This window comes from Ceratotherium simum, chromosome 21 (genome assembly GCF_057802395.1).
Source record: "Ceratotherium simum simum isolate JZ-2026a chromosome 21, ASM5780239v1, whole genome shotgun sequence".
Lineage (NCBI taxonomy): Eukaryota > Metazoa > Chordata > Mammalia > Perissodactyla > Rhinocerotidae > Ceratotherium > Ceratotherium simum.
The window spans coordinates 28,040,001-28,053,561 of record NC_141920.1 but is presented as its reverse complement, the minus strand read 5'-3'; the positions used below and the strand labels follow the sequence as shown (position 1 = coordinate 28,053,561).

The window sequence follows — 13,561 nt, the reverse complement described above, 5'->3', positions numbered from 1 at the left end:
GTGGTTGGTGAACCAGCAGCATCAGCATTACCTAGGAACTTGTTAGAAATACAAACTCTTGGGCTCTATCCCGGACCTATTGAATCAGAAACTCTGGAGGTGGGCCCAGCAATCTTGGTTTTAACAAGTTTGAAAAACACTGCCCCAGAAAACAGATTCTGAGGCAAAGCTCGTGTGCTAACACTTCGTTTGGGATGAAAAACCCAGGGCAGAGATGGACACTAGGAGATGTATTACCAAGCTTTCCACAGCTTCAAGAGAAAACATAATTGGTTGCTTGGCCAATCAGAACAGAATAGCAGGGGGATAAGGAGGGAGGAGGCCCTCACTGGTCAAAATTTGCTTCACAGGCATTAACATCCCTGCTCTGCCAAGCTGCATCAAACAGCTCCTCTTGGCAGCCATTGCAGAAGCCAAACCCCACTCCCCAAGACGTGGCATTCCTACAGAAATGGTGAAAGCAGTCAGAGGCTCCATGGGTTTGCTCAGGTCAGGCTTATGTGCTGAAGCTGCTGTAGTGCCCACCACATTGGCATGATGCAGGCATCATGCAGGAGCCCAGCCTTCATTCCAGCTGGCAGACATAGGAGTTGAGGTGACGGCAGTGGTGGTCAGGGCTCTCCTGTGAGCAAATGGCCAAAGGCCTAAGAAGCAGATGGGGTCAAGGGAATCTGGGGAGGCATATAAAAAGGGTCCATTTAACTTGGTTCAGTTAATGCCAAAAATAATGCAACAAAATCTAATATACTCAGGAGTGTGACTTACAGCTTAATTTTTACTCACTTATCCATCAGCTCAACTATGATGCATCGTATTTTCTGTCTGCCTGAAAAAAATTATTATCTTTTGGAACAATCTCATTCTTGGATATCCTTTTGTCATTTAAAAAGTGTATAAGATATCATTAAAAGACTAAGGTAGAAATTTTAAGCCCCTGGCAATTATGCATAGGATCATATTCCCAAAATGCTGTTTAGAACCCCTATGAGTGACCTTGACCTCTTTAACAATTTTAAGATTGACAATACAATTTCAAGGCATATTAAAATACCATAGTCTTGGTTGTATTTTTCAACTTGACTAAGCATGTAATTTACAACTTATTCCAATGTGTGGTGATTAACAAGGTCCTCTTATCACTGATGGTACAACACATCTAAATTTCACAAATGTTAAAATGTGCAAGAAAATATGTGTCTGAGATACAAGGAAATAAGTATATACCGGGCCTGGCACTAACTATCTTACACACATAATCATATTTATTGCCCACAGTTGTCATTAAGTTTACAGATCCTTTTTCACATTTACTATTACATTATTACATTTACTTTGATGCTTGGATCATTGATAACTTTGAGTCAATTTGTGGTTTTCCTTTCATTTTTCAGGCAGTAGAGACCGAAAACTAGCTGGAACAGTTACGAAGGCTGCAGAAAATACTGAAAATTTGGTTAAGGAAAGAAAATGACATATGAAAACGGGAAAATTTTCTAGCAAAGGAAGCCATAGGCTGCCCTAAACAACCTCATTATCTCCCAGGAAAATCCACCAGCCAGCCTCTGTGCATCCTCTCATCCAACAGATAACTCCTACAAGAAACTGAAAATTAAGATGATCTAACACATTCACTAGAGCATGCTTATAAATGGAAATGGAACACCAACAATCTGAAGTGGACCAGATGATAAGGGAGGATTTCTCTGTCCTTGACTGGGACGCCTAGATTCTCCTCCGTGGATCGTTTAAAGTACGTGGATTAGGATAATTAATACTAGTTGCCAAACAAACAACCCCCCAAATCTCACTTGCTCAAGAAACTAAAAGTCAGTTTCGTGTTCACATCACTCTCCATTGCTGGTCAGCTGACTCTCCGGGAAGACTCAGGATGGTGATTCCAGGTGGTGACTCAGGCATCTTGATTCTTCCCATTTTGTGGCTGTGCCATCTTTAAGTACTTTGCTTCCAGTTGCACAATATGAGGGATGGGGAAAGCTGATGACTCACCAGAGTTTTGAAGAGCACGGCCTTAAAGTGTCATGTTTTATTTTTGTCCATATTCCACTAGCAGAGCTAGTTACATGGCCCCTAGCTAACTAACTGTACACTGGAATGTGTATTCTTCCTATGAACCGAGGAAGAAAAAATGGAATTTAAGATTATCTAACCACTGTTTGCCACAGTCTACCAAATTTGCATTTCACTTTTCCTCCCATGTATAGAACATTGCCCCTCCCCAGAGGAGACAAGCCAGTGTCTTCTCCAGTCACTGCTCCCAGCTCAAAAATCCATGATGTCCAGGTAATCAGTCTTTACAATTACTTCTTCTTAGTCTACTTTCTCACAATTACTTCCTCCTAGTCCAGTGACATATAAAAAAATTGACAAGTTCTCTGCTCCTTCCCCCATATACGCACTTGATTTAAAATGATGAAGCAGAGACAAGACAACTGCAACAAGGATTTCACTTCAAAAAAGAGAATAGAAGACACACAGCAGTCACTGGCCCACGGCAATCCAAATTCTGAATCCAAATAGCTCAGACGTGGCAAATGCCACCACTGTGAAAATGGAGACATTTTATTTATGAGGCACAGAGTCTCTGGGAAAAATATCTTTGCTGTCATTGTTCTCTGTAACTTCTGGTTCCACATTTTAGGAGGCTTCACCTAGTCCAGTGTTCTCCTTGGCTGAAGTTAGGGAGCATACCTCTCTTAGGGTGGCGCAGCCTGTAAAATCTGCCTCCTGCTCCAAGAGGGGGACCATAAGTTGTTCTAATTCTCAGAAAGTCAAAGAATTTTCAGTAAAGTCTTGTGGTTTCTTGGTAATGCAATTCTAATCAATGGTATGAGGAGAGAAATGACTTAAGTCATTTAAATTAGTATTTATAGTCATTTATATTAGTATAAGTCACTTCCAGGTTTGGCCACTAAAGGTCGTACATGCTCTTCTCTTTATTAACCTCTGCAAACCTAGATGCCAAATCTTGAGATGAAGTTCCACTAGGAGTCATTGAAAGACCCTAAATAAATGGAGATATGGTCCATGATCAAGAATATTCAGGCATAATTTTATAAAGACATTACTTCTTCCCAAATAGGTCTGCTAATTTGATGGAATGTCAATTAAAATCCCAACACATTCAATGTAATGCCAAGCAAAATCACAACATATTTTTATAAAATTTGGAAAAAAATGGATAAAAACTATACAGATGATAAGAGGTCAAGAATTGCCAAGAAACTTCTAAGGAAAAATACTCAGGATGGTGACATAACCTACTGTATATTAGAACTATTTATATGACTGTAGTTGTTAAGATAGAGAAATACTGGTGCAGGGATAAACATAATGACCAATGGAACAAAATAGGGAGCCCAGAAATAGACTGTGAGTATAAGGAATATTGACATATGAAGGCCACGGGTGGGAAATCAGCGGGAAAAAAAGAGACTAGTCAATTAGCAGAGCTGTAAAATTTGGTCAGACCTATCAGGAAAATGCAATTACACTCCTGACTCACAAAAATAAGCCCCGAATAAAAACTTTAGTATAAAAAGTGAATTTTAAAAAACTGTTAGGTGATGAAAGCAAGGCTGAAAATTGTTAATTTCTTTCATCTATCCACAAATACTTGCTGAAGACCAACTGTATTCCAGACCGTCTTGGAACAACTGGAACTACAAGGATAAACAAGACAAACTAAAATATTCAGAAAGTATAGGTTAATATCTTTCTGACCTTGTTGTAAGAAAGAATTTCTTTTTAAAAACATAGAAAATACTACCATTAAATAAAAGATTGATACATTTGACTACATTAACAACAGAGTGGTCCCATCCAGCGGGGAGACCCTGGTCTGAGGCCCTAATACCTTGTCAGTTATTGATCTGTACCTTGGTTGTATCAGGCCAAAATTAAATTGCTCTTTATGATTTTACAACTCTATTAGAAAAAATGTGTTATTAGTCTAAAAACAGTTTACTTTATATAATTTTGTTTCATACTACGACATTCACTATTACTCTGTTTTTCTTGCAAAAAATCACCAAACCACAAATAAAAATTCCACGCATTTCATACTTTCATCATATGTGTCTTTATTGTGATAAAATATAAAGCATAATATAAAGTTTTTGAAGTTAAAAACATAGTACATGTAAATATAAAATGAACAAATGTCAATGATTTCATTCAACTCATAAATAATGAAGAAACCAGTTAGATGTTAAGACTAGTTCAGGGGAACAGCGAAAGATAAAATCAGTCAAAAGAATTCTGAAATAAATTTCCAAATAGATATAAACCTAGTTAATATCCTAAAGGGCAATAAACTGTAACATTCAGGGCTATCTTTCCCACCAAACAGAAATAAAGTACACCCAATTTCATTAATTGCATTTTGTCCCTTTGCATTGTTATGTATGGGAATAGTTTGCATGACTTTCAAAAAAATAATTTTTGCAATGACATCAGTTTTCTGTAAGTTAAACTCTACCCATACAAAATTTTAAAATAGCCTAGTCAATGGGAAATGGTTCAAAAATATACACCTCGAATAGAATTACAATCCCAGGAGGATCTACTAGATCATATCCAACACTGTTTTACTTGTTTCCAAATTTTGGATAATTTTTCTTAACAATTTTTTGATAGAATGGTTCCTCTCTGAACATAATTTTATCTCAAAAAACTTACAATATATGTGTGGTGCTCCAAAATGCTTTTGTTTGAGGTGATGTTTTGTTTTGTCTTTGAAAGGAATAAATCCTTTTATCTATAAAATAGAGATTACCTTACATATTAACACAGAATTGCTTGTTACATGTATTTAATGTTAGCATCTATTCAATGCCTCCTTCTAGATTCAGTTTTGATGTTTAAAGTACAATCAATTCCTTTACTCCTTTGACCTTTGTAATCCTAAACATACTCTGAGGAGAGAGTTCTCTCTTTTGATCTGTCATGTTTTGGACAGCAGGAGAGTTAATTTCACTAAAATAGAGTAGTGAAAAATCTTTGGTGTATTTGATCTAAACGGAATAGCATCTATTTACCATTATTTCTAGGGTTTATTCTTTTAAGAACTAAGAAATGATAGTGAGAATGCTTTGAAGTTTTAACCTTATATTGAGACAATTTAATAGAGTTTCTAGGATCTTGCTGTGGAAAATCTGGAGACAGAAACTCTGGTAATAGATTGGTTTTTAAGTCTGAAAACAAATACAAATGTTTTGGGGTTTGTTTTTGTTTTTGTTTTGTCTATGTGTATCTGAAAAGGCTTATGAAGGTTTTTTTTCCCCCTTTGAGGTTCATTAATGATGTTTTTCAACCTCTTATAGACATATCTGTAAAGGAGAGAACTTAGAATTTTGTGTAAGCATGTTTTTCTTTCCACAAATATCATGACTACTTTCTGACCAAAATGGGAGATTTCTAAATTTTTCTCTAGATATTTTGGCACATCCTGCCCTCAGAATAAAGCGGAAAAAAACCCACTAGTTTGGAGGTAATCTCTGGTCACCAATTCCAAATTGTACTAAGTGAAACTACAGTAGTTTAAAATTAGCTAAACAGAGATGGGACTTTGTTTTTGACCATTCACAGAATGGTTTTATTGTTATAAAACAGTAGACCTGATTTTTCTCAAGGCATGAGGGTTAACAGACAGGCAAAAATTATAGTCGACCTCAGTTTAGAGTCCCTACCTGAAATACAAAGCATTTCTGAGCTCAGGTATGGAGTCATGAATCTCCAGGCCACAGAAGGGAGATATGGAGGAGGATCTGAAGGTAAGGCCACGTGTGAATTCAGTCCACATCCTGCACTCCACCTCCATGCTTCTTAGGATCTTACAAACTACGCCAAATTGTTGCACAAGAATGACCAGGCTCAAAAATTTTAAATAAGTGTTTACCATTTATTATAACTGTTTTCCAGGAAGGAAGGAGGAGAATGCCCTTCAGCCAGGGGGTGGGAATCACTTCACCTCCAGTGCTTAACACATCAAAATTACAGGCTTTCTCTTATAACTTGATATACCTAAAAATCCCTATCAGATTTGTTTTCATGAGAAGTAGAGAAAGTGAAACTCGAGAAGGAAAAATGAGAGAGACTGATGTTATGCCGTGGAGAATGAGACGGACCTAATAATAAACTTCATTGACACTATTTGATGGGCAAATATACATTTGAAAACAAAGGAAATCACATTATTTGTTGAGAAGAGCAAAGGAGAATATGACATTGAAGACCCTCTAAAGGAGTAAAAATGTACATTGAAGGGGATAAAGCATTGAGGGCTTCTTAATTAGTTGAGATTTTTCACTTGAAGAATAGTGAATCCTCTACTTTTGATTATGCAAAGGCTAATTTCATCATCAAATTGAGATCAGTTTGAGAGTTGGAACTAAAAGCACATTTTAATCGTATGGACGTGGTGGCTTGAGATGAATTGGGGGGATCAAGAATGAATCCCAAGTTTCTGAACTGAGCAACAAGACAAATTGTAGATGTCAGATATTGAAAAGGGAAAACAAAGGAAAAGCCAGGCAGACAGATTTGGGATTTAGTTTAGGACATTTTGAATCTGAGACGGCTGAGAAATCCAAGAGAACATAATGAATATGTAATTCAATGTGTGAGTCTGGACCTCAGAGATGTTGTCTGGGTTGAATAAATAAATACAGAACTTGCCCAAGATCACACAGCTTCTGAGCAGTGATGGGGAACAGGGGACAAACTCTCCTGATCCCATATTCCTGTTTCTTTCTCTAAGACATGTAGAAACCAGGGAAATGGGAATCTGTGCTTTAAACCTAGAACTCCACAACCATTTTCCCTCTACAAATGCTGCTGAAGTAGAAAATCTAGAAATATTGTATTTCAACTACAATGCTGAACCCAGGACCAACACTTTCTTCCAAATATTAAAATTTGTATCCATTCATGCTACTTATGCCTGAAAATTTCTGCATCCGTCCTTGAGGGCTTCTGCCAAACCCTATCCCCTGTTGGAAAAACATGTCTGATTGTCAGTGAATCTCCAAGATATAAACATCATTAAATTTTCCCATCAGATTTCTAAGTCCCATGAAAATTAAAATCTAACTTTATAAATTGGTCACTTAGTGCATGGCCTTTGATTCATAGGTTTGGGCTGGGATTCTGTTTGTCTAATAATGAGAAATGCAGGTCAAGTGTCTGTGGTGATAAGGACAGAAAGAGAGAGAAAATAGAGAAGATAGCAAAGAAATATCATGGGGCAGATGGCAGAAGAAGAAACCCCCAAAATGACTAAGAAAGAGCACCCAGAGACTAGAAGCCAAGGCAAACAAGGGTTTCAAGGAAGAACTGAGAGCAATACAGTGAAACGGTAGCTGGAAGCAAAGTAAATGGTAAAACCCAAAGAATGCTCGTTTTTCGGCAAGGAAGACATTGGTGAGCAAAATCAAGACCATTTTAGTGAAATAAGCACAAAAGCCAGATTTATCTTAGTTGAGGTGAAATTAGGAATCTGGAACTTAGAGAACTTAGTTGGGAACACTAATTCTAGAAGTTTGGATCCAAAGAGGGTGCGAGATGAGACATTAGCCATGGAAGAGGAGTATACATAACACAATGAATATTCCATAGCATGTCAAACATTAGTTGTGACTAAGTTTGGAGTGACAAAACAATATTCCTCAATGCTCAGGAATGAAAGGATGTTAAAGGTTATCAAGTACAATGTCCAGCTTCTGTTCCAAATTCCTCTCTAATACCATAACCACCATGTCTTCTATCTCACATCCAGAAATGGTCCTCCAGTCTCAAAACTGGAAGAATGCCCAGGGACAAGCCTGGCTTATTTCACTTTCCAACAGCTCTACCACTTAGAAAGTTTTGTCCTAATTTGTCCAACAGATTCCTACACTCAATTCCATCCACCCATCTATCTGGTTCTAGTTCTTCCTGAGGACACCACATCATACCAAACAGACCAGGATAGTTCTCTGGATGTCAAAGGCAACCCTATTGTCTCTGTCCTGATCCTACAGTGTTTGCTTGGAGGACTCAGCGATCTCCTCTACATATTCACTGAATCATCCAGACTCAATCCAGTTGTCACCTCCCCTCTGCAGCCTTCAGAATGAATCACAACCCTCTTCATGGTACCAAAGCAGAGCAGAAATGTGATCTCTCTTCCTTAGCATCCTCAACATCTACTGAGCTGTCCTAGCATCCTATTTGATTTTTGGCCAGTGCCCTTTCCTATACTCTGTGGCTCCCCAGCTCCCAGCCTAACCTTCCCTGTCCAATGATGACTGGTCATAGATGAAAGACACACACATGAGAAGGAATACATTTTTATGGGGTGGGTGTTCCAGAATGGGGAAGAATTACTCCAGGAGGGAGTCAGGTTGGTGATATTCAAGTTCTGGGTAGCTTGAAGTATTTGAAACTGACTAGTTGGAGTCAGCGTTGTAATCCTCCTTTGCGTGGTTAGAACTGGCTGTTTTCACGGAAAGTTTCAGGCAGCACTTTTGATCATTTGGGCAGGTAAAGTATTGAATTTCATATTTTCTGCAGGCATTTCTGCACATGCCATGGTAAACCTGGCATGGATTCCAAGGCTCTTGGCTCTTGCCATAGGAGGATCTGAACAGGCCACCTGGGAAAAACATAGCCATGTTTAGTTTCTATGAAGCAGTGATAAAAGGAGTGGGGAGGTACGATTTAAAGAGAGCAGGAACTAAGGATATTAAGAGCACAGGATCTGAAGTCAAAACCACCTCAATTCAGATCTGAGCTCTGTCATGACAGCTCTTCATCCTTAAGCAAGTTACTTCAGTTCTCTGGCCCACCATTGCATCATCTTCACAATGGGCATAATAATAGAGCCAACTTCTTAATGTTTTTTGTGATGACTAAATTAGCATAGATAGTATGCTCAGAAAAGTATCTGGCACATACTAAGAAGTAATTAAATATTAGGCAGTGTTGTTGATATGAAAGTATTTTCCTGAGGGTCTAGGGATTCAAGGGCTGCCACCGTGAGCACATGTTGGACATGCTCCCTTACAGATGTCTGCTCCTCACAAACGGCTCTCATCGGAGACAGTCAGGATCTCCTCTGAGGCAGGGCACATGTATTTGAGCCCCTCTATGCCTTTGTACTTTGCAACATTTGAGCACATGTACCACACATGGCTCTCTTTGTACAATGGCCTCACAAAAACAGATACTGTACATACATGGGCAGCACACTGGTACACACACAGAGGCACATATGCACAAGGCATTTTATTCACAGGTCCACAGTCATACATAAATTGAGCATATACACATGTGCTCACTGTTCACATCTCTATCGCGCACTTTCCACGTATGGCTAAAGGTTATTTGTGAATATTGACAGCAATGTATCAGTCATCCAGATATGTGCATGTGTATACAGGCTCTTCAGCTGAAATTACCCCAGCGATAAAATTCCTGACACTTAGTCAGCATTCTGTAAATATTAGTCTTCAATAGTATTAGCCACCTATTGGAACTTTTAAAGACAAATGAGCCATTAGAAAGAAAGTAATACTAACAATCACTACCATATTTCCAGCATCTACCATGTACCAGGCATTTTACAAATGATATGTCACTGAACCCTCATAAAAGTGTTATCCTCACTCTTTAGAGAAAGACAGAAAGGCTCAAAGAGAGACCTTGTTCTGTTCACATTCCCATAGTTTGTACTTAACCAAGGTAGGATTCAATTTCTGGTCTACATGATATTAAGTCCGTGCTCTTTCTCCTCTGTGCCACATTGCCTCTCTATATGATAGGATTTCTAAGACAAGGTGGCATCTTCCTGCATGATGTCTGCAGACATAATGCCTTCTATAGCTTTCAATAGATAGTCCTAACTCTATAGCTTAGCATTCAAGGACCCTTCAACCATCCACCCATCCCTTCCTTCTGCATCCATTTATCAGCACTCACTCTGTGCCATGTACTCAGTGCTAAGCATGCAAAGGTCTCCAGTGCCCACCCACATTAATAAAAACTGGACAAAGCAAGTTTGATGTTATTTCATGCATGGAAAAAAAAGAACACTTTGTTAACTTTTTCACAAGAGAAAGTAAAATTATCCAAATTTAGGTTAAGTCAGAGGATAGAAAGGGAAAGAGATAAGAAAAAAAAATGCCTCAGTGGCAGACACCCCATAGCTTTTGGGTGCTGCTGTATATATGAACTGCCCCCAGAAATTGGCATCCAAACCAGAGAAGGCACTTAATTGCTGCTACATCAGCCAGCCTGCTGGTTAACCAGAGGAAAGAGGTCAAAAACGGCACACTTCATCCATGCTTCAGCATCATGGTAATGTGTATCCTACACTAATCCTCACCCTCATCATGGAAGTTGTCTCTCTTTTGGTATCATCCTACTTATAGGAGGAGGAGCTCTGCAGGGGGCCTCCCCAGAGTGACACCCACACTTTTCTGGGTAACATCTGAACTAGAGGACTTTCCTTTACTCCCAAACACACTGGATGGAAACCGGGGCACCCAAGGTCTCCTCTTTGTAGTCACCATAGAGTGGTTAGGAACATAGATACCAAGAATGAGGAGCAGGCAAGCTGCATTTTCCTTACTTTCTCCACACGGAAAGCAGGTCGAGAGTCCCAAAAGACTTCTGCTTACAGTGGCTAAATAAATAACAAAGATTTTGTCATAGACATTTATGTGACATAATGTCATAGACATTGCAGCTCCTGCAGCTGTTCTAACCCTATATTGCCCCATGTCATGACAAATTGTGACACCTACATTAAGTTAATGCCACCTTTGATGTTCCCTCCATCTTCAAATTGAAGTCAGAAGAGTCTTTCTTTTGAATCCCAGCATTGACTCTGACCCTCTGGACCTCTGGACCTAAGCTCCCCATGTGAGAAATGGGAATGGGAGAGTTTGCACCAGATCAGAAAATCTCAACTGTGTTTGTGAAGGAGGAGGTTAATGTGGTGTGTCACACTTTGTAATAACCACGGGAATTTTTAAGTATGCTCACACCAAGTCTCTAGAGATTCTGATTCCATAGTCTAGGGAGAGCTAGAGGAAGGGTGCTTTGCAAGAGTTTTCCAGAAAATACTCACAGGCTCCTGCTTGAAGTGAGAGCCACAACCCTGCCTGACCTTCTGCATTCACCCATAGACATTGCACAGTTCATTTTCCCACATTGGACTTGTTTTAAGAGCAAATTAAAATATCATAAATCAAAAAACAAAACATATGCTCTAGACTCTTTCTAACAGCTCCATCCAGATCCAAAACCAATGTGATACAGGATTTCTCTGACACCTGTGAACACCAAACATGATCCTTCCCCATCCAACTTCTAAGGTTGTTCCTACCCATATATATTTATTAGGAATAAGTCATTTACATATTCATTCACTCTATAAACATTTACTAAAACCTACTCTGTGCAGAGCACTCAGCTCAACCAGGAATATGTAGATTTAAAAAACAGTCTTGGCTTTCAAACAATTTAATTCCATATAAAATAGGGAGAATGAACACTAGATGAAAAATATCTTTCAAATCCTTAAAAAGTTTCTTGAGTGTGATTTTCAGGGGCACTGAAGAACTGTAGTCAGTGAGGATAAATGAAATCAGGAGGCTGGAATGTTCTCAAGTGTCTCCCACCAAACCTTGGCATGTACAGAGAAACATAGGAGTAGTCTCAACTCAGATCTATAGAAAACCAAGGTTATTTCTCCTTTCTTGGGATTAAGTTCAGGGTCACCAGGTCTCTGGGGTGATGAAAGGAAAAATGACTTTGATCATCCCAGAAAGGTTGTCCAGAACAGTTCCTGCCCATAAATTCTGCCAGTGAAAGTATTAAATAGTTATTAAGGAAGCAACACTATGCACAACTTTTGAAGCATAGAGTGCTGTCTTCCTTTTTCTTGTTGTTTTTTGCAAACCCACCTGCAGTTTTTAACACTACTGCAATGCGGGAACTGTGTTTTACTGAACATGAGAACAAGTGTCTCTCAAGTAAAGAGGAAGAGACAGGGTGAGAAATAAGGGGTAGGAGAATGGGAAGTAGGAAGAATATGGGGAAGGGAAGGAGAAGCAGAAGAGAAAAGGGAAAGAGAGGAGAAAGGGGAGGAGGAGAAAACATTAGGCATGGTGACTCTGAAGTCCTCACTGACTACAGTTGTATCTATTGTTCAGTGCCCCTGAAAATCACACTCAAGAAACGTTTTTAAGAATTTGAAAACATTACCAGATATTTTCCATCCAGCATTCGTTCTCCCCGTTTTAACAGCAACAGCTCTGCTATGATGAATTCAACTATCTTATTCAAGCTTAATCACCCCCAAATCCAGGCTAAGACAATCCCTGTCAGATAAACCCCACATATGCCCTGCTTGAATATGACACCTAACCTAGCTTGAACCAAACATGTAACTCCAACTCCCAGCTCTATCTCTTCTGATAACCACCTATGGCTCAATTATAAAACTTAACACAAACATAACACTAGGCAAGCCACCCAACCCCAGTTCATAACATCGATCCAAAACACAGCCCAACTACTTCACTATACCCTAACTCCCAGTTCTATCCAACTCCACCCCCAGCTCCATTCAACAAAAAATACCATTCCCTCTTCAGACTACACCAAAACATTAGTCCGGCCCAATTCTAGAAATAGAACTGCTCACCTCCTCCTCATCCCCACTCATTTTTCCAATATTACTCTATCTCTAAGGTCATATACCATCCCCACAACAATTCACTCTCCAAACTCCAAACTACCATTGATTCCTTCTAAAGGAGGATCCAATCTTTCACAACTAAGCCATGAATCAAGCTGCCATCCCAATGACAGCACTATCTAAAATGATTCACACTTTGACTCTCCACTATCCCAAGAACAACAGGAATAATAACCTCTTAAATTTATCTTTGCAGAGCAGAACCAAGGGAGATCTTGACACAAGATAGACCTTCAGAGTAACATTCACAACCTATCTGACATCAGAAAAAGGATTTAGGTAGTGCCTACTATATGTGAGTAGGAGACATCTCAGAGATCACCAAGATACCAATACAACATGCAAGACCCCAGAACCTTTGAAAGAGGCCTGAGTTACCTGGAGTCTTATGAACCAGGATCAGAAGGATAGAAATGGTCATTAAACAGGGCTTCATGATTGACATGTCCCAAGAGAATGGAGGGTTGTGTTGCAGGGGACTGAATAATAAAGATCGTTGAGGCAGAGCAGTGCCCTGCCTTTATTAGTTTTGGAAATGGGCCAGTGTTGTGAGCAGTGAACTAAAAGAGATGAGACATACCTGAGATCAGCCAGACAGAAGGATAACGTGTATCGCATATCTCAGCTGGGCACTCTGTGTAAGTGTGGGAGATTTGCCAGCAGCACCCATGTCAAGGTGGGCCTTTCTTCCAAGTAAAAAACAAAGGCAAATTACAGCCAGTTGGCGTTTTGTGTGAGACAAATTTGAATGAATGAATGAATGAATGAGTGAAGCAAGGAAGCAATAAGAAAACT

At 39.2% G+C, this 13,561-nt stretch overlaps 1 protein-coding gene across 1 annotated transcript; it reads right to left on the bottom strand.

The window, feature by feature from the left end:
- Positions 1-8,381: 8,381 nt before the first annotated feature.
- Positions 8,382-13,211, bottom strand: DEFB116 (defensin beta 116). Its single transcript, XM_004442516.3, is given in 2 exon segments — positions 8,382-8,653; positions 13,145-13,211. Coding segments are annotated over 2 exon segments (339 nt in total).
- Between the last annotated feature and the right edge of the window lie 350 nt (positions 13,212-13,561).